General features: G+C 41.0%; 2 protein-coding genes across 3 annotated transcripts in view; one reads left to right on the top strand and one right to left on the bottom strand.

Moving 5' to 3' along the window:
- Positions 1 to 420: 420 nt before the first annotated feature.
- dbx1a (developing brain homeobox 1a) lies at positions 421 to 4,103 on the top strand. The gene is made up of 4 exons (XM_058401391.1): positions 421 to 804; positions 1,592 to 1,693; positions 3,093 to 3,295; positions 3,490 to 4,103. Exons 1-4 carry the CDS (start codon positions 489 to 491, stop codon positions 3,793 to 3,795), a joined length of 927 nt encoding a protein of 308 aa, XP_058257374.1. The 5' UTR covers positions 421 to 488; the 3' UTR covers positions 3,796 to 4,103.
- A 3,176-nt stretch (positions 4,104 to 7,279) lies between these two features.
- The window catches only part of nav2a (neuron navigator 2a), a 66,119-nt gene continuing 53,956 nt past the window's right edge, over positions 7,280 to 19,442 (bottom strand). For both annotated transcript variants that reach the window (XM_058400867.1, XM_058400868.1), the window contains 17 exons: positions 18,429 to 18,512; positions 17,723 to 17,846; positions 17,279 to 17,415; positions 14,855 to 15,018; positions 14,623 to 14,776; positions 14,333 to 14,483; positions 14,098 to 14,201; positions 12,798 to 12,893; positions 12,401 to 12,569; positions 12,167 to 12,277; positions 11,777 to 11,901; positions 11,400 to 11,548; positions 11,169 to 11,240; positions 10,600 to 10,796; positions 10,377 to 10,495; positions 10,036 to 10,236; positions 7,280 to 9,937 (listed from right to left, as the gene is read on the bottom strand). In XM_058400867.1, the coding sequence (XP_058256850.1) occupies positions 9,812 to 9,937; positions 10,036 to 10,236; positions 10,377 to 10,495; positions 10,600 to 10,796; positions 11,169 to 11,240; positions 11,400 to 11,548; positions 11,777 to 11,901; positions 12,167 to 12,277; positions 12,401 to 12,569; positions 12,798 to 12,893; positions 14,098 to 14,201; positions 14,333 to 14,483; positions 14,623 to 14,776; positions 14,855 to 15,018; positions 17,279 to 17,415; positions 17,723 to 17,846; positions 18,429 to 18,512 (2,283 nt within the window). In that variant the 3' untranslated portion in view covers positions 7,280 to 9,811. The remainder of the gene's footprint in view (positions 9,938 to 10,035; positions 10,237 to 10,376; positions 10,496 to 10,599; positions 10,797 to 11,168; positions 11,241 to 11,399; positions 11,549 to 11,776; positions 11,902 to 12,166; positions 12,278 to 12,400; positions 12,570 to 12,797; positions 12,894 to 14,097; positions 14,202 to 14,332; positions 14,484 to 14,622; positions 14,777 to 14,854; positions 15,019 to 17,278; positions 17,416 to 17,722; positions 17,847 to 18,428; positions 18,513 to 19,442) is intronic.

Genomic DNA, 19,442 nt, shown 5'->3' with positions numbered 1-19,442 from the left:
TGCGCGTCTGGAGTGAAGGAATCGCAGTGTTTAACGCTGCACTTTTATTTTGGATGATGTGTATTCAACGCGCTTAAATGTTAATGTAGCACCGAGTTCAATTAAAGATGAATGTGTGAATGAACTTCTGCTCCGAAATTGAATCGCTGGTGTAAAGAGAGTGTAAAATTGATGTGTCTAATCCAGTCATAAATCTGTTCTCTCTCTCTCTCTCTCTCTCTCTCTCTCTCTCTCTCTCTCTGTGTGTGTGTGTGTGTGTCCTCCGTGTGAAAGCGGCTCAATTGGAGCTCTTCATTCACTTCATCCCCTTTTATTCTCTTTATGTGAGCTCCTTTTGTTGCCGGTGTCCCTCCCTGAAGCCTCTCGGTGCGTATAAAAGGGCCACAATCGAGTCGAGTCGAGACTCACTGCACACTCTGATTAGCGCATCCCAGGAGGACTGTCTTCTCTCACTCAAGCATCCTGTCCTCTGTTGTGTCATTTCCATCATGATGACGATGATGCCCGGTCTCGTGGCCATGTACCCGAGCTTGGTGCATCATCCCGTGGCCGCGTTTCATTCCTCCACGCCGCCCACTTTCCAAGCGCACTCGGGGTTTCGGGCTCGCTCCGGCTTTCTGGTGGAGGATTTGTTGCGCATCAGCTCTTCTTCTCCTTCTCCTTCTTCTTCCCCTCTTTCCTCCACCATCATCACTCCATCCGAGCCTCCCGTGGTTGGATTTTCTTCTCCCAAGACTCCGAGCAAAGACCAGACCCACCTCAAATTCGGTGTTAATGCCATCCTGGCACATACACCTAAAAAACGTGAGTTATTTATTTATCTTTTTTATTTTATTTTTTTAAATGTATGTTAATAGTAAATGTTTATATATATATATATATATATATATATATATATATTAAATATTTGTTATACCTTTTTCATTTGTTATGAACAAATATTTGTGTATTTAATTGTGTTTATTTATTTATTTATTTATCTGAGTTCCTTATCTTAACCTTTTTAATTTCTGATGGAGTCTCTGCCTAAATTTCTACTTTTTGATCAGGTCCTTGATTTTGTTTAAGAGGTAAACAGAAAATTGAAAAAAATAAATAAATAAGTAAAATAAATAATTACAATTCAATAGAAAATGGGTTCAAGTTCCTCTTCCTGCCTGGAAACAATTTTAAGACCTACAGTGATGCAAAACTCTAATGCCTAGAGTGTTGAGTTGTGTTGAGTTGAGTTGTGTTTAACTTAACTAACACTAACATTGTTCAGTCAGTGCTAGCCTGTAGAGTTCAGTGTCAAATGTAAAGTGGCTCTCACGTGGTTTCACTAACACCTGAGTAACTTTTGCAGTGTTAATGAAACTGAGAGGATTTAATTCCACTTATTCCACATGGAATATTATCAGTCTAAAACTTCATTCCACTTGTAAAAGGAGAAATATGTGTCGGACATGGAGAAGGAAAAGAAAGACGATCGCTTTCTGTTTAATTTGTAATTAATAAGTGATTAATGAGTTTTATAGACACAATTATATGTGGTGTTTATTCATGTTTATTCATGTCCGCGTGTGTGTGTTGTACGTGTGTGTGTGTTCAGAATCCGTTCCTCGTCCAGTTCCTGATGTTCACCCTAAAGCTCTCACCGTCCCATATTTCGATGGATCCTTCTACCCTTTCCTTCGCTCGTCTTACTTCCCCGGTGAGTAACACAATCAACACAAATGTGTGTCTAATTATCAGAATTAGTACAATTTGTCCAAACAAATTTGGTGAAATGCATGACCGATCTGCTCGTCACTCACTCACACACCCGCGCGCGCGCGCACACACACATACACACACAAACACACACACACACACACACTAGACCTAATTTATCTGATTTTCATTCCAAATTAAAAGGTGCATAATTGCACAGTAATAACTTATAAATCGACAAAAAAAATCGACGAATTAATATTTGGATGTGAAGAAAATACGCATGTCAGTAAAGTAAGTTTCAAGTTTAAAATAATTCATTATAATTAGTAAGCAAATGAGTTAAGGAATTCTCAGAGCAGAGCTGTGCCTTTAATAAGCAACAAATTGTTACGTCACAGAAAATAGCCTGTAAAAAATATTATATAAATAAAGAGTGTCATTAAAAAAATATAAACAATAAAATTCAAACATAAAAATCACATAAATACAGAGCTAAGAGATCATTCTCATTTAACTATACAACAAAATCAACAACAACCATAATAGTAATAATAATAATAATAATAATAATAATAATAATAATAATAATAATAATAATATGTCAGTTATCAGAATATATCCATATAAATACAGTCTATACATCTAAGTAGTCTGTAAATGCTGATCATCAGAATAAAACAATAATGAATACATTTATAAATCTATATAGTGAAGTGAGAGCTGGATAGGAATGAAATGGCAATGAAAGTAACTTTGCACTCTCCTGTCTGTCTTTAAGTGTCATTAGGGTGGAGTGCGCACTTCAGCTTCAGCCCTTCACATGGTTCCTTTTATTTATTTATTTTAAAAGTCTAAGAAAGAAAAGACCTTTGAGGCTGGGCTTTTATTCAGGGTGAATAATAAACTGCCTCTCCTTTCACCCGCAAGCCTTTCTCGTGTTCGGCTAATGAAAGCGCTCGGAGGCCCTGCGAGTCCCCGGTGTCACGGCGCGTCCCCGCGGCTCGTCCATGCTTTAGTTTTTCAGAGTGGGGTTTGGTAAATAGTCTCGCGCGGCTCTTTTCTCCGCCACTTCATTAGGACACAGTTACCGTTTCACGCTTTATTAAGCTCTCTGTGTGTGTGTGTGTGTGTGTGTGTGTGTGTTCGGCTGAACGCGCCTCCTGCTTAACATACGAATACACAGAGCAGTGCTCATGTGCTAATTAGTCACCGCGTGTCTTTCTCACTCTAGAAGACAGACAGCGAGAGAGAGAGAGAGAGAGAGAGAGAGAGAGACTCAAATAATTGCAAGACTTCTCAGGGGGAAAACAGGCCTAGTGTTTAATCATAATGGTGATAAACATGATCATCACCATTCTGTTTTTTTTAATCTGTTCTTGATGTTGATTGATTTTCAGGATCCTCCTCGGTGGTCCCGGTCCCTGGGACATTCTCATGGCCGCTGGCCTCCAGGGGGAAGCCAAGGAGAGGGATGCTGCGCAGGGCCGTGTTCTCTGATGTGCAGCGTAAAGCTCTGGAGAAAATGTTCCAGAAACAGAAATACATCAGCAAACCGGATAGGAAAAAACTAGCCACCAAACTGGGCCTTAAAGATTCTCAGGTAATTTTATTTACACTGCTTTAGAGTAAAAGACGTGGTGCAGTGAACCAGCCTGGTTACATCATCAACATGGTGTGAATGTTAGCTAAAGCTCTTGACCTTTATTTGCATTATTTTAGTCATTGCAAGATGATTTCCAGTTATCTATAGAGCTTGATTTATTCACACTTGTCCTTCCGTTTACTGTTGCACAGGTGAAGATCTGGTTTCAGAATCGGCGAATGAAGTGGAGGAACTCCAAGGAACGTGAGCTTCTGTCATCTGGAGGCTGCAGGGAGCAGACGCTGCCCACACGGACCAACCCTCATCCTGACCTGAGCGACGTGCAGGATAAACCATTACGCCACGAGGAGGGGGAGGAGGAGGATGGAGTGAGGAGTGTACACATGACACACTCGTACCCTTCACCCAACTCTGAGTGCTCACACTTCACCATGTCATCGCCTTCATGCAAACACTCGGACTCTTCAGACTCGGAGGATGAGATCATGGTTTCATAAGTGTGTGTGTGTGTGTGATCTTGTTATCAGCACACGAGGGGCTCTTGCTGTGTTGCACAGCGGTTTTGAAACTGTACAGTATTTTGTACAAATATTTTTGTATGGATATTTTATACCAAGAATGTTGATTTACCTACATTTATATTTCACATAGATATTTTTTATTAAAAGCTTGTAGACTTGTGTATAATTTATACGAACGCACGTGTGTCCCGGTGTATGCATATTTGTATGTTTGTTTTTTGTAAAAAAATAAAATAAAATAAAATAAAATAAAATAAAAATGTGTCAATAAATTGTAATGTTCAACTGAGAATAATTTGTGAGTACTGTTAAATTATTAAATGAAATAGATGTGAATGACTAAATAAACCACTTCTCCTGGAGAAACATGAGTGTGGATCTATCCATGTCTGGTGAGGTGTGTGTGTGTGTGTGAAAGGTCAAGTGAGCTGATTTGGACAATTTTATTTTAGACTGAAATGATGTGTAAATTGTGTTGGACTTCAGACATCATTCAGACCACCTCTAGTTACCTCTAGCAATTACCAATTTGCTTATCAGTTTTTTAAAACTAAAATTTCATACATTTCCTTTTCCAAAAATATCAGATTTCTATTGAATAATGCACAAAATTTTAAAATACTTTCCTCCCAGCTATCATCAAACCTCAATGGCACTGCATGTGTCCACTATTTTAAAAGCAAAATGTCTGTCTAAAGCTATATTTTATCCACACAAATATATCATGATGGATAATCTTTTTTCCCCCTACATTTACATTTGCTCCTCAGTTGTGTGTTTTTATCTCAAATGACTTAAAATTGAGACTGGCTGAAGGTTAAAGATTTTGCAAAAGGTCTGATGACGTTCTGACCAATAGCTCAGGATGAGTAGATACCCTTTGAGATACCCAGAATAACCCTAAACTTAACCTAACCCTAACCCCAACCATTACCTAACCCTAATACTAACCATAACCTTTCCATTCCCTCTTTTCTTAACCCTTGTCTTTCCTTTCCCTCTTTTGTCCTTTCCGTTCCCTCTTTTCTTAACCCTTGTCTTTCCTTCCCCATCATTTTTATAACATTTCCCATACCTTACATCTACCTCATTTCCTTTTCCTTACTTTTCCAGTCTTTTTCTTTACTGCTACACCTATCCACAAGCTTCCTTTATCTTTATGCCTAACTGTATCCTCTCCTTTACTCTTACTCTCTCCTTTGGTATATTTAACCATGACCTTTCCTTAACCTAATATAAACTGCCTTAACCTGAACAGAATTAGATTGAAAAAAAAATTAAACCAGCTCTAATTGTACCAAATTAATGCCCAATCAAGTTATCTTTGATTGGATTTTATTAAATTCGTAGCCCCCATGCAGAGGTTTGCTATAAGAACAATAGCAGTGATTGACCGTTGCTGGCCCATGCACTTTGCTTTAGCTTGTGACTGGTGAATTATTTTACTTTCACAAATATCTAACCCTAACCCTACCCTATCTAACACAAAACCCCAACTTCACCCTAACCTTAATCGTAAGAAAAATAGAAAATACAATTAAATGGGTTTTCTGAATTTGCCCCACTTGTGTAGAATGATATAAAGTTCTCCTGTGGAGTTTCATTTCCTTTCAGTATCATGATCATACTACAGTAATGCAATAAAATATCTGTAGATGTACATCCATATAAAACCGATTGGATATGTTGAAATGTTTTCTTGAGTGAATGTGAGGTAAGTTATGTGATGAAGTAAATGTATGTAGTTGTGACGGTCACTGGGCAGCCCATTTCTTCAGCATCCGTAGAGTTATTATTACACCTAGTGGTCGAAACTGGGAATTACGACAAGTGAAAAATAGAGGTCCATTTTGGCAGGAATGTCGCTGCCCCAGTGATGTTGCGGAATGTGATTTTTTGTGTGAATGTTTACTCTCTCTCTGGTTGTATCAAAACACAGCTGAACACATGCATGTATAAAACCCTACTTTGAGTATTTTCATCTCACCAATTCTGATATTTTATATATGTCCTATGGATGGCGCTGTGTCAATCTTTCAATGTATCTAAATCTAATTAAATGTGATTATGATTCATAAATGGTGCATAATATTATATTCTACATTATCATTTTTTATTTAAAAAAGAGGGATTTAATTCAATACAAATGAATTTTCATATTTAATATCAGCTCATGATTGGCCCCTGGATTATTTAACCAGTGCGGCCCCTGATCCAAAACATTTCACCACCTCTGGTGTACATATATACTAGTGTATAATAGTGTATATTATATAGTATGGAATAAAGTAGAGTGGTTCTCAGGTCCAAGGTGTCAGCTATAATGAATGAAAATATTAAAATAGAATTTTTGTTATCTAATATATTATTTATCTGTTTAGCATACACCCATCAGGCATAACATTATGAGCAGTGAGAGGTGAAGTGAGTAACACTGATGATCTCCTCATCATGGCACCTGTTAGTGGGTGGGATATATTAGGCAGCAAGTGAACATTTTGTCCTCAAAGTTGATTCACTGTCCTCAAACAGTGGTGAACCGGCGACAGGGTCATGGGCGGTCAAGGCTCACTGATGCACGTGGGGAGCGAAGGCTGGCCCATGTGATCCGATCCAACAGACGAGCTACTGTTGCTCAAATTGCTGAAGAAGTTAATGCTGGTTCTGATAGAAAGGTATCAGAATACACAGTACATCACAGTTTGTTGCGTATGGGGCTGCATAGCTGAGCATGAGAACTGGACCATGGAGCAATGGAAGAAGGTGGTCAGATGAATCACGTGGATGGCCGGGTGTGTGTGCGTCTCTTACCTGGGGAACACATGGCACCAGGATGCACTATGAGAAGAAGGCGAGCCGGTGGAGGCAGTGTCATGCTTTGGGCAATGTTCTGCTGGGAAACCTTGGGCTCTGCATCCATGTGGCTGTTACTTTGACACCTACCTAAGCATTGTTGCAGACCATGTACACCCTTTCATGGAAACGGTATTCCCTGATGGCTGTGGACTCTTTCAGCAGGATAATGCACCGTGCCACAAAGCAAAAATGGTTCAGGAATGGTTTGATGACCACAACAACCAGTTTGAGGTGTTGATTTGGCCTCCAAATTCCCCAGATCTCAATTCAGTCGAGCATCTGTGGGATGTGCTGGACAAACAAGTCCAATCCATGGAGGCCCCACCTCACAACTTACAGGACTCAAAGCTGCTCACATCTTGGTGCCAGATACCACAGCACACCTTCAGGGATCTAGTGGAGTCCATGCCTCGACGGGTCAGGGCTGTTTTGGCAGCAAAAGGAGGACCAACACTATATTAGGCATGTGGTCATAATGTTATGCCTATTTGGTGTATATCCTTAAAGTTAATAGTTTGAGTATTTGATTAATAGTATTTGATATTTGGTCTATCTGTTATTTTGAAAGTTAAAGGGTAAAAAACTTTGTACACAAAATATGTCGTTATAAACATGTAAGTAAAATTTTATTCATCCAAATGCAGGATTTTAAAAAAATGAATGTTGTGCATTTAACTCATTTACACAGCAAATAAACATTCAGTAATGAGAATAAAATTAAAACAGGTCTGTGCTTGAATTGACTTACATCCAACTTTATAAAATGTAGGCACATCATAATCTGAGAATTATTCACAGAGTATATACAGAGTGTACAATCCATATTTATATAAATACACACACACACACACACACACACACTTGGCAGTGCTGATACCTTATTTGGCTTCCATATAAAATCTGAACAATGTTGCATAGGATCAAGATGCTGAAGGTAAGCGACATTATTAACATAAATCTGCACAAATTCAACAACACAAGAAATTCATGAGGAATTTAAACAAAACCACAATCAATTCCTGATATCCAACCAACACTTGTTTCTTCTGTCGTTCCATTCACTAACTCTTCCTAAAAGTCTATAAAAGCAGCGGAAGAGTCATCTGATATGGCATTAATTAGCATTAAGGTCCCGTATCCAACGATGTTTTTGTTTTTGATCTTTTTCCCTGAAGTCCACTTATAATATTTGCGTAGTTTTATGTACAAAAAGTCATCATTCATTTTAGCATTTCCCTTCCTTTCTTCGTCTCTCAGAACAAAACGAAGAGATAAAAAATAGGCGACTGTTAGTGACATGACTAGCTACAGAATTAGCAGATTAGAAAGGCTGACTGTAGCTAGCTAATGTTAGCTCATTGAGTACAATGCATACATGGTTAGATAAAGCTGCCCCCCAGGGTTCATACTGAAGTCATGAATCAATGAGATATCTCAGGCTTCCAGGGTGTGGGTCTGCTGTTGGGTCCTAAATATTCATCTTTCAGCAGTAACGTCGCATCATAGCATGCCATAATTCAGAACACTGACGCTCATGTGGACACTTATGTAGCTTATTTGTTTCCTGATGGCTAGGTACAAGGTTTACCTGCATGATGCAACATCCTTCACTTAAATACTGCTACAGAATTCTGTGAAAGTGGGCGGGGCTTACCTGCTGTAAAGTGAAAAGATGGGTGGAGCTAACCTACTGTAAAGTAAATAGGTATAGCTAACCTGTTGTACCGTGAATGGGTCAGACTAACATGCTGTAACGTGAATGGCTGAGCTAATCTGCTGTAACATGAACAGGTGGGCCTAACCTGCTGTAATGTAAATGGCCAGAGCTGAATGGGTGGAGCTAACCTACTATAAAGTAAATGGGCGGGGCTAACCTGCTGTACAATGAAAGGGGAGAATGAACCTGCTATAACATGAATGGGTGGGGCTAACTACCTGATGTACAGTGGATGTGTCGAGTATTTCAATGAGGTTTGAAACAAGAATTCTAAAACGCAGCTTGGGCAGGCTTTTACAAACTGTTTACAAACTATATTAAGCTCTTTTATTTTAGAAAACCAGTGAACATTTGGGATTCCGAGATAAGCACTCTTTAAGTCATTCCCCTTCACAGTGATGTCGCATGGGAATTAAGGCCAACGTAAAGTTCTGGACAGTCGATGAGGTATAAACACGCACATCTGTGCATGCTCCTTCAAAGCATCACAGGGTTTTTGTGCCTAATGTTTTCATTCCTCCTCTGCATTGTATAAGCAATAAGACGATTGTAAGTGTCATTATAATGATGAAACCACTCTGAGCTGCTCATGTGTGCAGCATGAAGCCCTTTTGCTCGAGAGGATAAGAACACAGCGCCATTCAGGTTCTCAATGCAAAAATGCAGTAAGGCACCGGGTTCTTCAGCACCAAAAAGAGGAGATGAAAGAGAGACCGAGGGAGTTCTTCAGTGAACGAGTGCCTACGAGACACAAACCAAGGGAAAACTCCATGCTGGTGAGGAACCAATACTGATCATGCAAACGAACGATTACAGAACAGGAAACGAACGTATACAAAATCACCTTGCCTCGTCCTCCGGGAAAGTCTCCCAGAACGCGTCAGTCCTTTGACTTATATAAAATGATGGCCAGCATCAGAGGCACACTTTTGTGAGCCACTGTCATGTGTGTCCAGACATTCACAGTAGCGAAGAAAATCATTCGTAGCACCAATTCTGTCAACACAACGTTGTATGAGAGAAAAGACAGAGATGGTTTGATGTTTCTCAAAGAAAGCTGTGGGGCGATGCCAGGCAAAGCTTTAAACTTATTCAAAGTTAAAATTATTATTATTATTATTATTATTAAAGGTGGCCTATAGTGAGGTAAGGATTCTGGAAAATCTCTGTCTGATGTCGTGTGCTATTCTTTAATCCATCCATCACAGCAGGTGGTTTGAAGATGAATTATAAGTAGTGCAGTTTCTGTCTTCTTCCTCTTCATCTTCTTCTTCATCAAGCCTGTTCATCTCCACAACAGGTATTACATTATGGGAACTTGCTAACTGAACTGTGAGTAGTGCAATTACTTTCATTCCTGCCTGAACACGAGGAAACTTTCCCAGGAGGTTTTAGGATGGAAAAGTGTAAAAAGACGCATCAGAGCGTCGACTCCAGGGATGAGTCGAGGATGTCGTCATGGTGACCGTTGCTGTTGGAGTCGCTGTCATAGCTCTGAGTGCTGGAGCAGTTAGCCGCCTCCTTCAGACGCATCAGCATGTTCATCTGAGAGAGAGATGGGGAATACATGGGTACAATAGGGTGTAATGTTTGTGTATCAGTGTGTGTGTGTGTGTTGGGGGGGGGGGTTGGGGGGTTCTCACCAGAGGATCAGCATCACTGTCACTCTGGATGCTCTGTTTGGTAGCTCCCTCTTTAGAGGTTGAGCCTCCATCCAAACCCACATCTTCTGGGCGGAGTTTTAACAGCGCAGGCCAATCAGGGTGCTTGGTGCTTGATTGCCATGGAAACGTCTCCAACACCCAACGAGCAGGATCATCCCATGCAGCTCTGCGTCCATACAGCTGGAGGAGCAAAGAGACACAAATTTTGAACTTGAAGCAGGAGAAAAGCTGCTGACTGTGTGGACCATCAGGTTTTTGTGATTTCTGGTGTGTTTTTATTAATGATGGAGTGACTGATGGAGTGAAATTTACTGAATTACCTGCAAACCCTCTCTGACAGCTTCCAGCATGTATGGGATGATGCTGTAATTCCACAGATCCGTAAACCAAATGCGTGACCCGTCCACGTCCATGGGACATGACAGGAAAAGACGTGGTCCTGGAGCAAAACACACACACACATATATATATATATAAAATAGACGATCCTTACACAGTTCAGTTAAGAAGAATTTTTATCTACTGAACTTTCAACTTTCTCACCTATAGTGACGTCTGATGAGCTGTGAGCCTCCAGGAAGCAGTTCAGATGATGCCAAAGACGAGGAATCCACTCAACGATCTTCACCAGCTCCGGATTCCGTGTCCTGCTGCTGATCTCGGTCTCGATAAGCTTCCTCCTTAGAAAACGGCCCAGGAAGCCCTTCACTGGCTCGGTGTGATTTGCACACAAAACCCACCTGTGGCACATCAGAGCAGTGTTAGAGGTTTGCTGTGACTCTAGCATGACGTGTGTTTTTGACTCTATTGAATAACCTTACACAGAATTTTAGTGATTGAAGATACAAATTTTAGAGCAGAAATGGGTTTGATTATGACCATTTACTTTGAAGATATTGCCCCTAGCATGCTAGCGAAACAGAACTACTAATGAAAAACTACAAATTCTTAAAAGTCTAAGTGTCTACTTTTATATTAGCTTCATATTACCCATCACTGTGTGTGACATGACAAAGACATTGCCCACCTAATGTCCTAATGGCATTTAGCAGATGCTCTTCACCAAAGATCTAAAGAATGTCAGATCTGTTTTTATGAAACTTTTTTTTTACCTGAAGTTATGATGAAGCTGCAAATTAGGAGAGGAAGATGTGGTCTGACTCATGGTGCCGATGATGTACGGGCTAGAAAACAGACACGAAAAACATGTAATTTAAAAGAAATGATCAAAACGAGTGATGATTATATTTAGGAAGAGATGACAATGTTGCAGACTAAATTTCTTCATTATCAGTATCAGGGGAGTGTGTGTTTGTGTGTGTGTGTGTGTGTGTGTGTCTTACCAGTGCTGGCGTGTTTGGTTAAGGAGGCCATTGAATATCTCTCCCAGTGAACTGATGTGATGCAAATTGTCCAGTATGATCACTAAAGGAGCTGCACGTTGATCCACACTGCACTGTTCCACTACAGCCAACAAATACTGCCGTAACTCCTACAGAGAGAGAGAGAGAGACGGGGTGAGAGAGGGATATAAACAGAGTGACAGGGTGAGAGAGGGATAAAGACAGAGAGACAGGGATAGAGAGGGATAAAGACAGAGAGACAGGGTGAGGGAGGGATATGAACAGAGTGACAGGGTAAGAGAGGGATGAAGACAAACAGACAGGTTAGAGAGGGATAAAGACAGAGAGACATTGAAAGAGGGAAGGTGTGCACTTACCTTGCTTGACTTGTGGTCCACGCTGAAGGTGGCGATGGCAGTATGTGTATCTGTGCGTCCCTCGAGCAGTGCCAGGTGTTCAGCGAGACGCTGGGCCAGGTATGTTTTCCCCGTGCCACTTGGACCTGCAGGACAGTTAACCAGAGTTATACTGGGGGCAGAAATGGAGCGTGACAAACCTACATGGTAATGTACTGTTATACAGTCAGCACCCTGAGACATGACTGTACTGAGCTTGTACTGAATAATAGTCACAATAGTACAGTATAGCACAGTACAGCATAGTATTAGTATAGTATGACTCTAGTATTAGCATAGTATAGTAGATAATATAGTACAGTACAGAACATTATAGTATAACATATTGGAGTATGATAATATTCAACACACCAGACAGAATGAGCCTGCGATGTTCGTGTAGCAGTGACACGTAGCGCTGCAACACAGGCTTCGGGATTAACATCTCAAACACGAGAGAGTCAGTCGACTGGGAGCTCACACCTGTATACAAATACACACACACACACAAACACCTTAGACAAGATTTTGAAATGTCCGTAGAACATGCATCTCCTTCGAGTTTTTTCTTTTTAGGTGAGTGTGTATGTTTATGTTTTTGTGTACCTTTTAGTGTAATGTTTATTGTGTTGTTTTCCCCTACTAAGTATCCACAGGGAAGTAGTTCTGGAGTTTTTGCTCTACCGGGCCTGATCACGTCTCCAATGCGGTACGCCTCCACACTGTCAGAGCTTAGTCCCAGCTGACTGACTGGATCTACATGTCTGATGTATTCCTACACAAAGGAAAGACAAATAAATGATGGGATTTTTTAAGAGGAACACTGCAGGTCATTAATCAAAACATACTTCATGGTGTCTATGAAGATGAGGCAGGGTTTTATTCTTATTCTTCTTACTATTATTATTATTTGGTTAGAGTGATATCTAACCCAAACCTGGGTATCTAGAATAAGATTAGCATAACATGAAAGATAAGAATCATCATTTAACATAAGCTTTACTTTAAACAGGCGTTTCACTACTCCATCCAAAACGTCCCATTTGGTTTTCCCACTAACTCCAATACAGCCGATCAGGAAGTCCCGAGGTCTGCACTCCTAAAACACACAAAACATCATCACGTTTATTACAAACACAGTGGCTCTGTCCCAGATCACCCACTATGACTGAACAGAGTATGTACTTAATAATAATATTACAGTAGTATAAGTGCAGTACAGTACAGTGCAGTATAGTATAATACATACATTATAGTATAGTATAGTATAGTATAGTATAGTATAGAATATTAATGTACAGTGTAGTATAATTCAGTACATAATAATATTATTATAGTAGTATAATACAGGAAAGTATAGTATAGTATTAGTGTACTATAGTGTAACTTACAGTATAGGATAATAATTACAGTTTAGTATATTATTATATAGTGAAGTATGATACAGTACAGAATAATGTACTAAATATTATAGTAGTATAGTACAGTATAGTATAGAATATTATAGATTAGTATAGTGTTAACATATCAGAGTATAATATAGTTTTAACAAATCAGAGTATAGTATGGTATAGTATAGTATAGTTTTAACATATAATATAGTACAGTATAGTTTTAACATATCATATTATAGTATAGTATAGTCTTAACATATAATATAGTATAGTACAGTATAGTTTTAACAAATCAGAGTATAGTGTACGTAGAGTATATTACTGTGGAGTGGAGTGTAATACTGTACAGAATAATATTGGTAGAGTAGTAGAGTATAGTACAGTACAGTATAGTGATTATAATAATGAGAATATACAGCACAGCAGACAGAATAAGATGGCGTGGTTCTGTCCCAAATCGCCCATTATGCACTGTTCTCTTATACAATGTATTCTTTACTATGCAGTATTTTTTTACTTTAACTTTTTCCATATAGATCCATACATGTCACTGACTAACTGTTTCCTCTCTGCAAATACTGTATGTTCCTGATATGTCCAGTCTTCCAGTTCCTAACTGAGTCCCAGGGTCCTGGTTCTCAGAGATAAGAGCTATATAAAGACTAGAAGTGCCAATCCGGAAGCTGTGTCACTGTTCACATATTGACCTGCGTACATTTCTTACATCTAGAGGACTAAAAGCTCTGTCTACTAGTCAGCAAGTCAGAGCCTAATTATACCACGTTAGTATCGCACTACTGTCTTGACCACTTCCTGTGACTTAATCAGTGAAGATGAAGTGGAGGTGAGGCTATGGTAATGTGTATGGTGAGAAAAATAGTTCATTTAAATAGACGATTAAGGGCGAACCTCTTTCCAGGGAGCGTCTTCCCTCTGTAAACTGACTACAATCTTTACGTGTTGGCCGTCTTTATGGAAACTGCCGTCTCCTCCAGAATCATCCAGCAGAATATCTGCACACGGAGAGGATCAATATAACATACACACTCACATCAAATACACAATGTCGTGTCAAACACGCTGCCTTCCCATCACCGGTTAAGAGCAGACGCAGTAGAAACTGAGCTTGATCAGGGATTTTTACCGAAGCTTGTGGACTCGTGGAGGTTTTGTTGCGCGAGTTCAGCTGATGGAGGCGTGATGGAACTTGGGGTGATTAACGCTCGGCCACCGTTCGTCGTTTGATTCTCCATCTTTAATCGGTCATTTTCCGCTTTCAGCTTCTCGATCTCAGACTATACAAATTCACAGATACACCCAAACACACACACATTTCTAGTATGACACTTGACTAAATTTCATGCTACAAATTTTTCTCCCCCAGAAAACCCCACTCGAGCATTTAAGACAAATCCTGATTAGAAATCTTTTTACCTGCATCCGATTCATGGCCTCTCGTAATTGGTCGAGCTGGTGGGCGGAGCTTAGTGCCTCTAACCGGATGTCCGTCAACTTCATTTCTTTCTCTCTCAACTCGCTCCGCAGCTGCATTACGGTCTCCGCCTCTCCATCTAAACCCTCCGGCAACCTGAGAGTTAACATTAAACCATGAGACAGCCATACTGACACAAAAAATGTTCAGTAAAACACACACACACACACATACAGTGAGTTGGAGTTCCTGAGCATGGGTGTTGAGCCGCTGGATCCATTATGAGGAAGCTTAGGAGATGAAGGGAGCGAGTCATTCATTTCCTCGATGTCTGAATGGGACGAGGCGGATTTAGGTGACTTCTTTTTGGTGAACGCCTGCTTAAAGGAGCTGCGCAACTGAAAAAAAAAACAAGACAAGAAACAAGAGTGAGTTGTTGGAAATGATGGGGGGGCATTAGGTAGAGAGGAGGTAGCAGAGAGTAAGAAAAAGGCTAAATAAAGAAAGACAAGAAAGAAAAGTGCAGAAGGAGAGCAAACGGTTTCATTTATTGGTGGAGTAACATGCACTTTAATATAGTCCTGTTTAACGGGGGTGGGGGAGGGGGGCGTGAAAAGGTTTAGCCGCAGTGACTTCATGTTTTCTCTCACATGATTGTAGATATTCCATGTTGACCATGTGACCATGAAAACACTGTGCGGACACTTTGACTGGATTCTGTGTAAATCCCCCCCCCCCAAAAAAAGGAGGAAAGCATCAGCAGGAGAGCGAAGGCAGAGCACGAGGGTGACCGCGGAACTGGATCTAACAGGGTAGTGTTTAGCATACAGCAAAAGCATGGTAGCTAAGCGGATTAATGCTAACACGCTTACTCTTACCTCAGACACCTGCCAAGATGAAGCAACAAGGAAACAGGAAAGACACAGAAAGCAGACTTAGCGTGTGTGTGTGTGTGTGTGTGTATGCGTGTGTGTATGCGTGTGTGTGTATGCATACATGTTTATGATTATGTGTGTTGTGTTTGTCTGCATTTGTGTTTATATGTGTGTGCATATGTACATATGGGTGTATTGTGTGTGTGCAGCTGTTTGTGTGTGTAAATGTGTGTGTGTGTATGTGTGTGTGCCCGTGTGTGTGCGTGTGAGCACATCTGTGTGTGTGTGCTCATCTGTGTGTGTGTGTGTGTGTACTCATCTGTTTGTGTGGTGTGTGTGTGTGTGTATCTGTTTATGTGTGTGTGTGTGTGTGCACATCTGTTTGTGTGGTGTGTGTGTGTGCATCTGTTTGTGTGGTGTGTGTCTGTGCGCATCTGTTTGTGTGGTGTGTGTGTGTGTGTGTGTGCGCATCTGTTTGTGTGGTGTGTGTGTGTGTGCGCATCTGTTTGTGTGGTTTGTGTGTGTGTGCGCATCTGTTTGTGTGGTGTGTGTGTGCACATCTGTTAGTGTGTGTGCGCATCTGTTTGTGTGGTGTGTGTGTGCGCATCTGTTTGTGTGGTGTGTGTGTGCGCATCTGTTTGTGTGGTGTGTGTGTGTGCACATCTGTTTGTGTGGTGTGTGTGTGTGCATCTGTTTGTGTGGTGTGTGTGTGTGTGCGCATCTGTTTGTGTGGTGTGTGTGTGCACATCTGTTAGTGTGTGTGCGCATCTGTTTGTGTGGTGTGTGTGTGCGCATCTGTTTGTGTGGTGTGTGTGTGTGTGCGCATCTGTTTGTGTGGTCTGTGTGTGTGTGTGTGCGCATCTGTTTGTGTGGTGTGTGTGTGCACATCTGTTAGTGTGTGTGCGCATCTGTTTGTGTGGTGTGTGTGCGCATCTGTTTGTGTGGTGTGTGTGTGTGTGTGCGCATCTGTTTGTGTGGTGTGTGTGTGCGCATCTGTTTGTGTGGTGTGTGTGTGCGCATCTGTTTGTGTGGTGTGTGTGTGTGTGTGTGTGTGTGTGCGCATCTGTTTGTGTGGTGTCTGTGTGTGTGTGTGCGCATCTGTTTGTGTGGTGTGTGTGTGCACATCTGTTAGTGTGTGTGCGCATCTGTTTGTGTGGTGTGTGTGTGCGCATCTGTTTGTGTGGTGTGTGTGTGTGTGCGCATCTGTTTGTGTGGTGTGTGTGTGTGTGTGTGTGCGCGCATCTGTTTGTGTGGTGTGTGTGTGTGCGCATCTGTTTGTGTGGTTTGTGTGTGCATCTGTTTGTGTGGTGTGTGTGTGTGTGTGTGTGTGTGCATCTGTTTGTGTGGTGTGTGTGTGCGTGCATCCGTTTGTGAGTGTGTGCATTTGTTTGTGTGGTGTGTGTGTGTGTGTGCGCATCTGTTTGTGTGGTTTGTGTGTGTGTGTGTGTGTGCATCTGTTTGTGTGGTGTGTGTGTGTGTGTGTGTGTGTGTGTGTGCGCATCTGTTTGTGTGGTGTGTGTGTGTGTGTGTGTGTGTGTGCGTGCATCCGTTTGTGAGTGTGTACATTTGTTTGTGTGCTGTGTGTGTGTGTGTGCGCATCTGTTTGTGTGGTTTGTGTGTGTGTGTGTGTGTGCATCTGTTTGTGTGGTGTGTGTGTGTGTGTGTGTGTGCGCGCATCTGTTTGTGTGGTGTGTGTGTGTGTGTGCGTGCATCCGTTTGTGAGTGTGTACATTTGTTTGTGTGCTGTGTGTGTGTGTGTGCGCGTGTATACAGTTTCACACACCCAGTTTTTCTTCTTCTTCCTGCTGCAGTTGTCTGTATTCTCCATGCTGGAGTGGCTGGTAATGCTGGACACACTGTCTGATGAGTGCTGCCTGCGCATACACATCTCTGCCTGTACTGAGACTGAGCCCACAGAAGCTTTAAACACACACACACACACACACAATACAAACACATTAACAAACACAAGTTTCCACAGTGGATATTAATCACACATTCACATGATGTGCATTTGATCTATATCAAACTCTTGACTGCATCGGTCCCTGAACGAGACCCTGCAGGACAGAAGGAATTCATCATCACCTATCTTGTTCAAACCTAGCATAAATATAACCTTATGTCATACTTAAAACTTCAGTGAATTCTCTAGTCCATGTGGCTAGTCCTGCAGTGTGTGATGATGGAAACATGGCTGTGTGTTGATAATACAGCTGTGTCTCACCTGTACGTTCAGGTTTGCAGGTGAGTTCAGGAGTGTTAATGACACCGTTAATGGCAGCTTGAGCCACAGCGTTCTGCTTCTTTAGCAATTCGATGGTCTTTCTCAATTCATTCAGTTCAGTGTCCTACAGACACACACACACACACACACACACAGGTTGTTTACACGAAAACTGAAAAAGCACTGAAACAAAACAGGACATAACATAGCTCTGTTACTGCTGAATCAGACGAGACGTGAAAACCTCCGGAAGCTTCCTGTATTCTGTATCTCATTACTGATTCAGGAGCTAGGATTCAAAACCACATCTTAATTACAGCTTCAAATCATAGACAACTATTATTTTATTCTATGTTCTTCAGTGTTCAGGATTGGAACATTCCAGAAAAATCTGAAGGGATGCACTTACAGTGCAGCTGAAAGTCCTGTAGGCTGTATGATGTTACAAGAGGATTTTCTTTATAAAGGCAACCACAATGAATGTTGAGGGTAATATATATATATATTTAATGAATTTAATGAATTAAGATTTTTTTTGTTATCAGAAATACATTTCTTTTGTCTGTACTGAAAGATGGTAGAAAAGTAGAAATATTGTTTTGTTTTAAAAACAAGAGTAAGTAATATTAACAAGCTACTGATGAGCAGGGTTGCCAGGTTTCACTTATAATATCCACAAAAAGGAAAAATGTTTTTATGCATTTACCTTCTGCTCTGCTGTCATTGTGAGGCTCTTCAGTCTGATGGTCATATTGGCCAGACTTTGCTCAAATGCTGCTACCAGGTGGGCCTGAAAAAATGTGTATGCACACACACACAAACACACACACACACAGTTAAGGTTTTGGATTTCTTGATTTGTTCATCACTGAAACGCTCTGTGCTGGTGGCAGGTGATGTGATGGTGTTCATGTAGTGAGTACAGTGTGAGCCTTGGGACACAGAAGACTGATCACAGTGAGACATTTCCCTGCTGTATATCTCAGAGAGACAAAACATTGATATTACGCCATGTGACTGTCTCTCATTTCACGGCAGTGAGAGATGCCATCTCCGTGATAAACAATTCATAGACAAAGCAATGACAGCAATCTCACAATCCTTCAGTGAGGAACACAGAGTCTCAAGGTTATCTGTCCCTTTTCTATTTGGAAATAGACTCAAGCATGCGGAGAAGTTTAAGCTTGTGAGTGTACTTCTGTTCTGCACATGCTCAGCAGTGACACACACTATTAACGATATTTTTAAACTTAACGCTCCTTCTTTTATTATTCTATCTCACTCTCTACACCTATAGGTTCCTCTGACTTATTCACACTAGGGTCTTATCTTCCTTTCTGTTCATTACTCCCAAATATACACTACTCCATACAGTTTGGTCTCAGTGAGTGAAATATTTATTGGTTTAACACAGAAGCCACACTTTATTCACTGAGACAAATATGCTCAGAGGCCACGCCTCCTTCACAGAGATGGACAGGTAATGAGGCCACACCTCCTTCACTTAGACAAACAGGCACAGGAGCCACGCAACTGGAAGATTACACCTTCGTTGCTAGTATTATTATTATAATTATTATTATTATAATGACGTGTATCACAGAACAATGGTAGTCTACCTGATGGTGAGTGACAGCACTGAGTAATTCAGCCCACACTACTGATTAAACAATAACATGCAACACCCTCACGCACGCTATGAAGAACCGGTTACATACAC

This window comes from Hemibagrus wyckioides, linkage group LG10 (genome assembly GCF_019097595.1).
Source record: "Hemibagrus wyckioides isolate EC202008001 linkage group LG10, SWU_Hwy_1.0, whole genome shotgun sequence".
Classification (NCBI taxonomy): Eukaryota; Metazoa; Chordata; class Actinopteri; order Siluriformes; family Bagridae; genus Hemibagrus; species Hemibagrus wyckioides.
The sequence above is the reverse complement of the archived record's forward strand: the minus strand, read 5'-3'. Positions and strand labels throughout refer to the sequence as shown.

Excerpts from the sequence above, each read along its gene's own strand:
- dbx1a (XM_058401391.1), top strand. The coding sequence starts at position 489 with ATGATGACGATGATGCCCGGTCTCGTGGCCATGTACCCGAGCTTGGTG. Across the intron at positions 1,694-3,092 it reads TCGCTCGTCTTACTTCCCCG|GATCCTCCTCGGTGGTCCCG; the intron begins GTGAGTAACACA and ends ATTGATTTTCAG. Across the intron at positions 3,296-3,489 it reads TGGGCCTTAAAGATTCTCAG|GTGAAGATCTGGTTTCAGAA; the intron begins GTAATTTTATTT and ends ACTGTTGCACAG.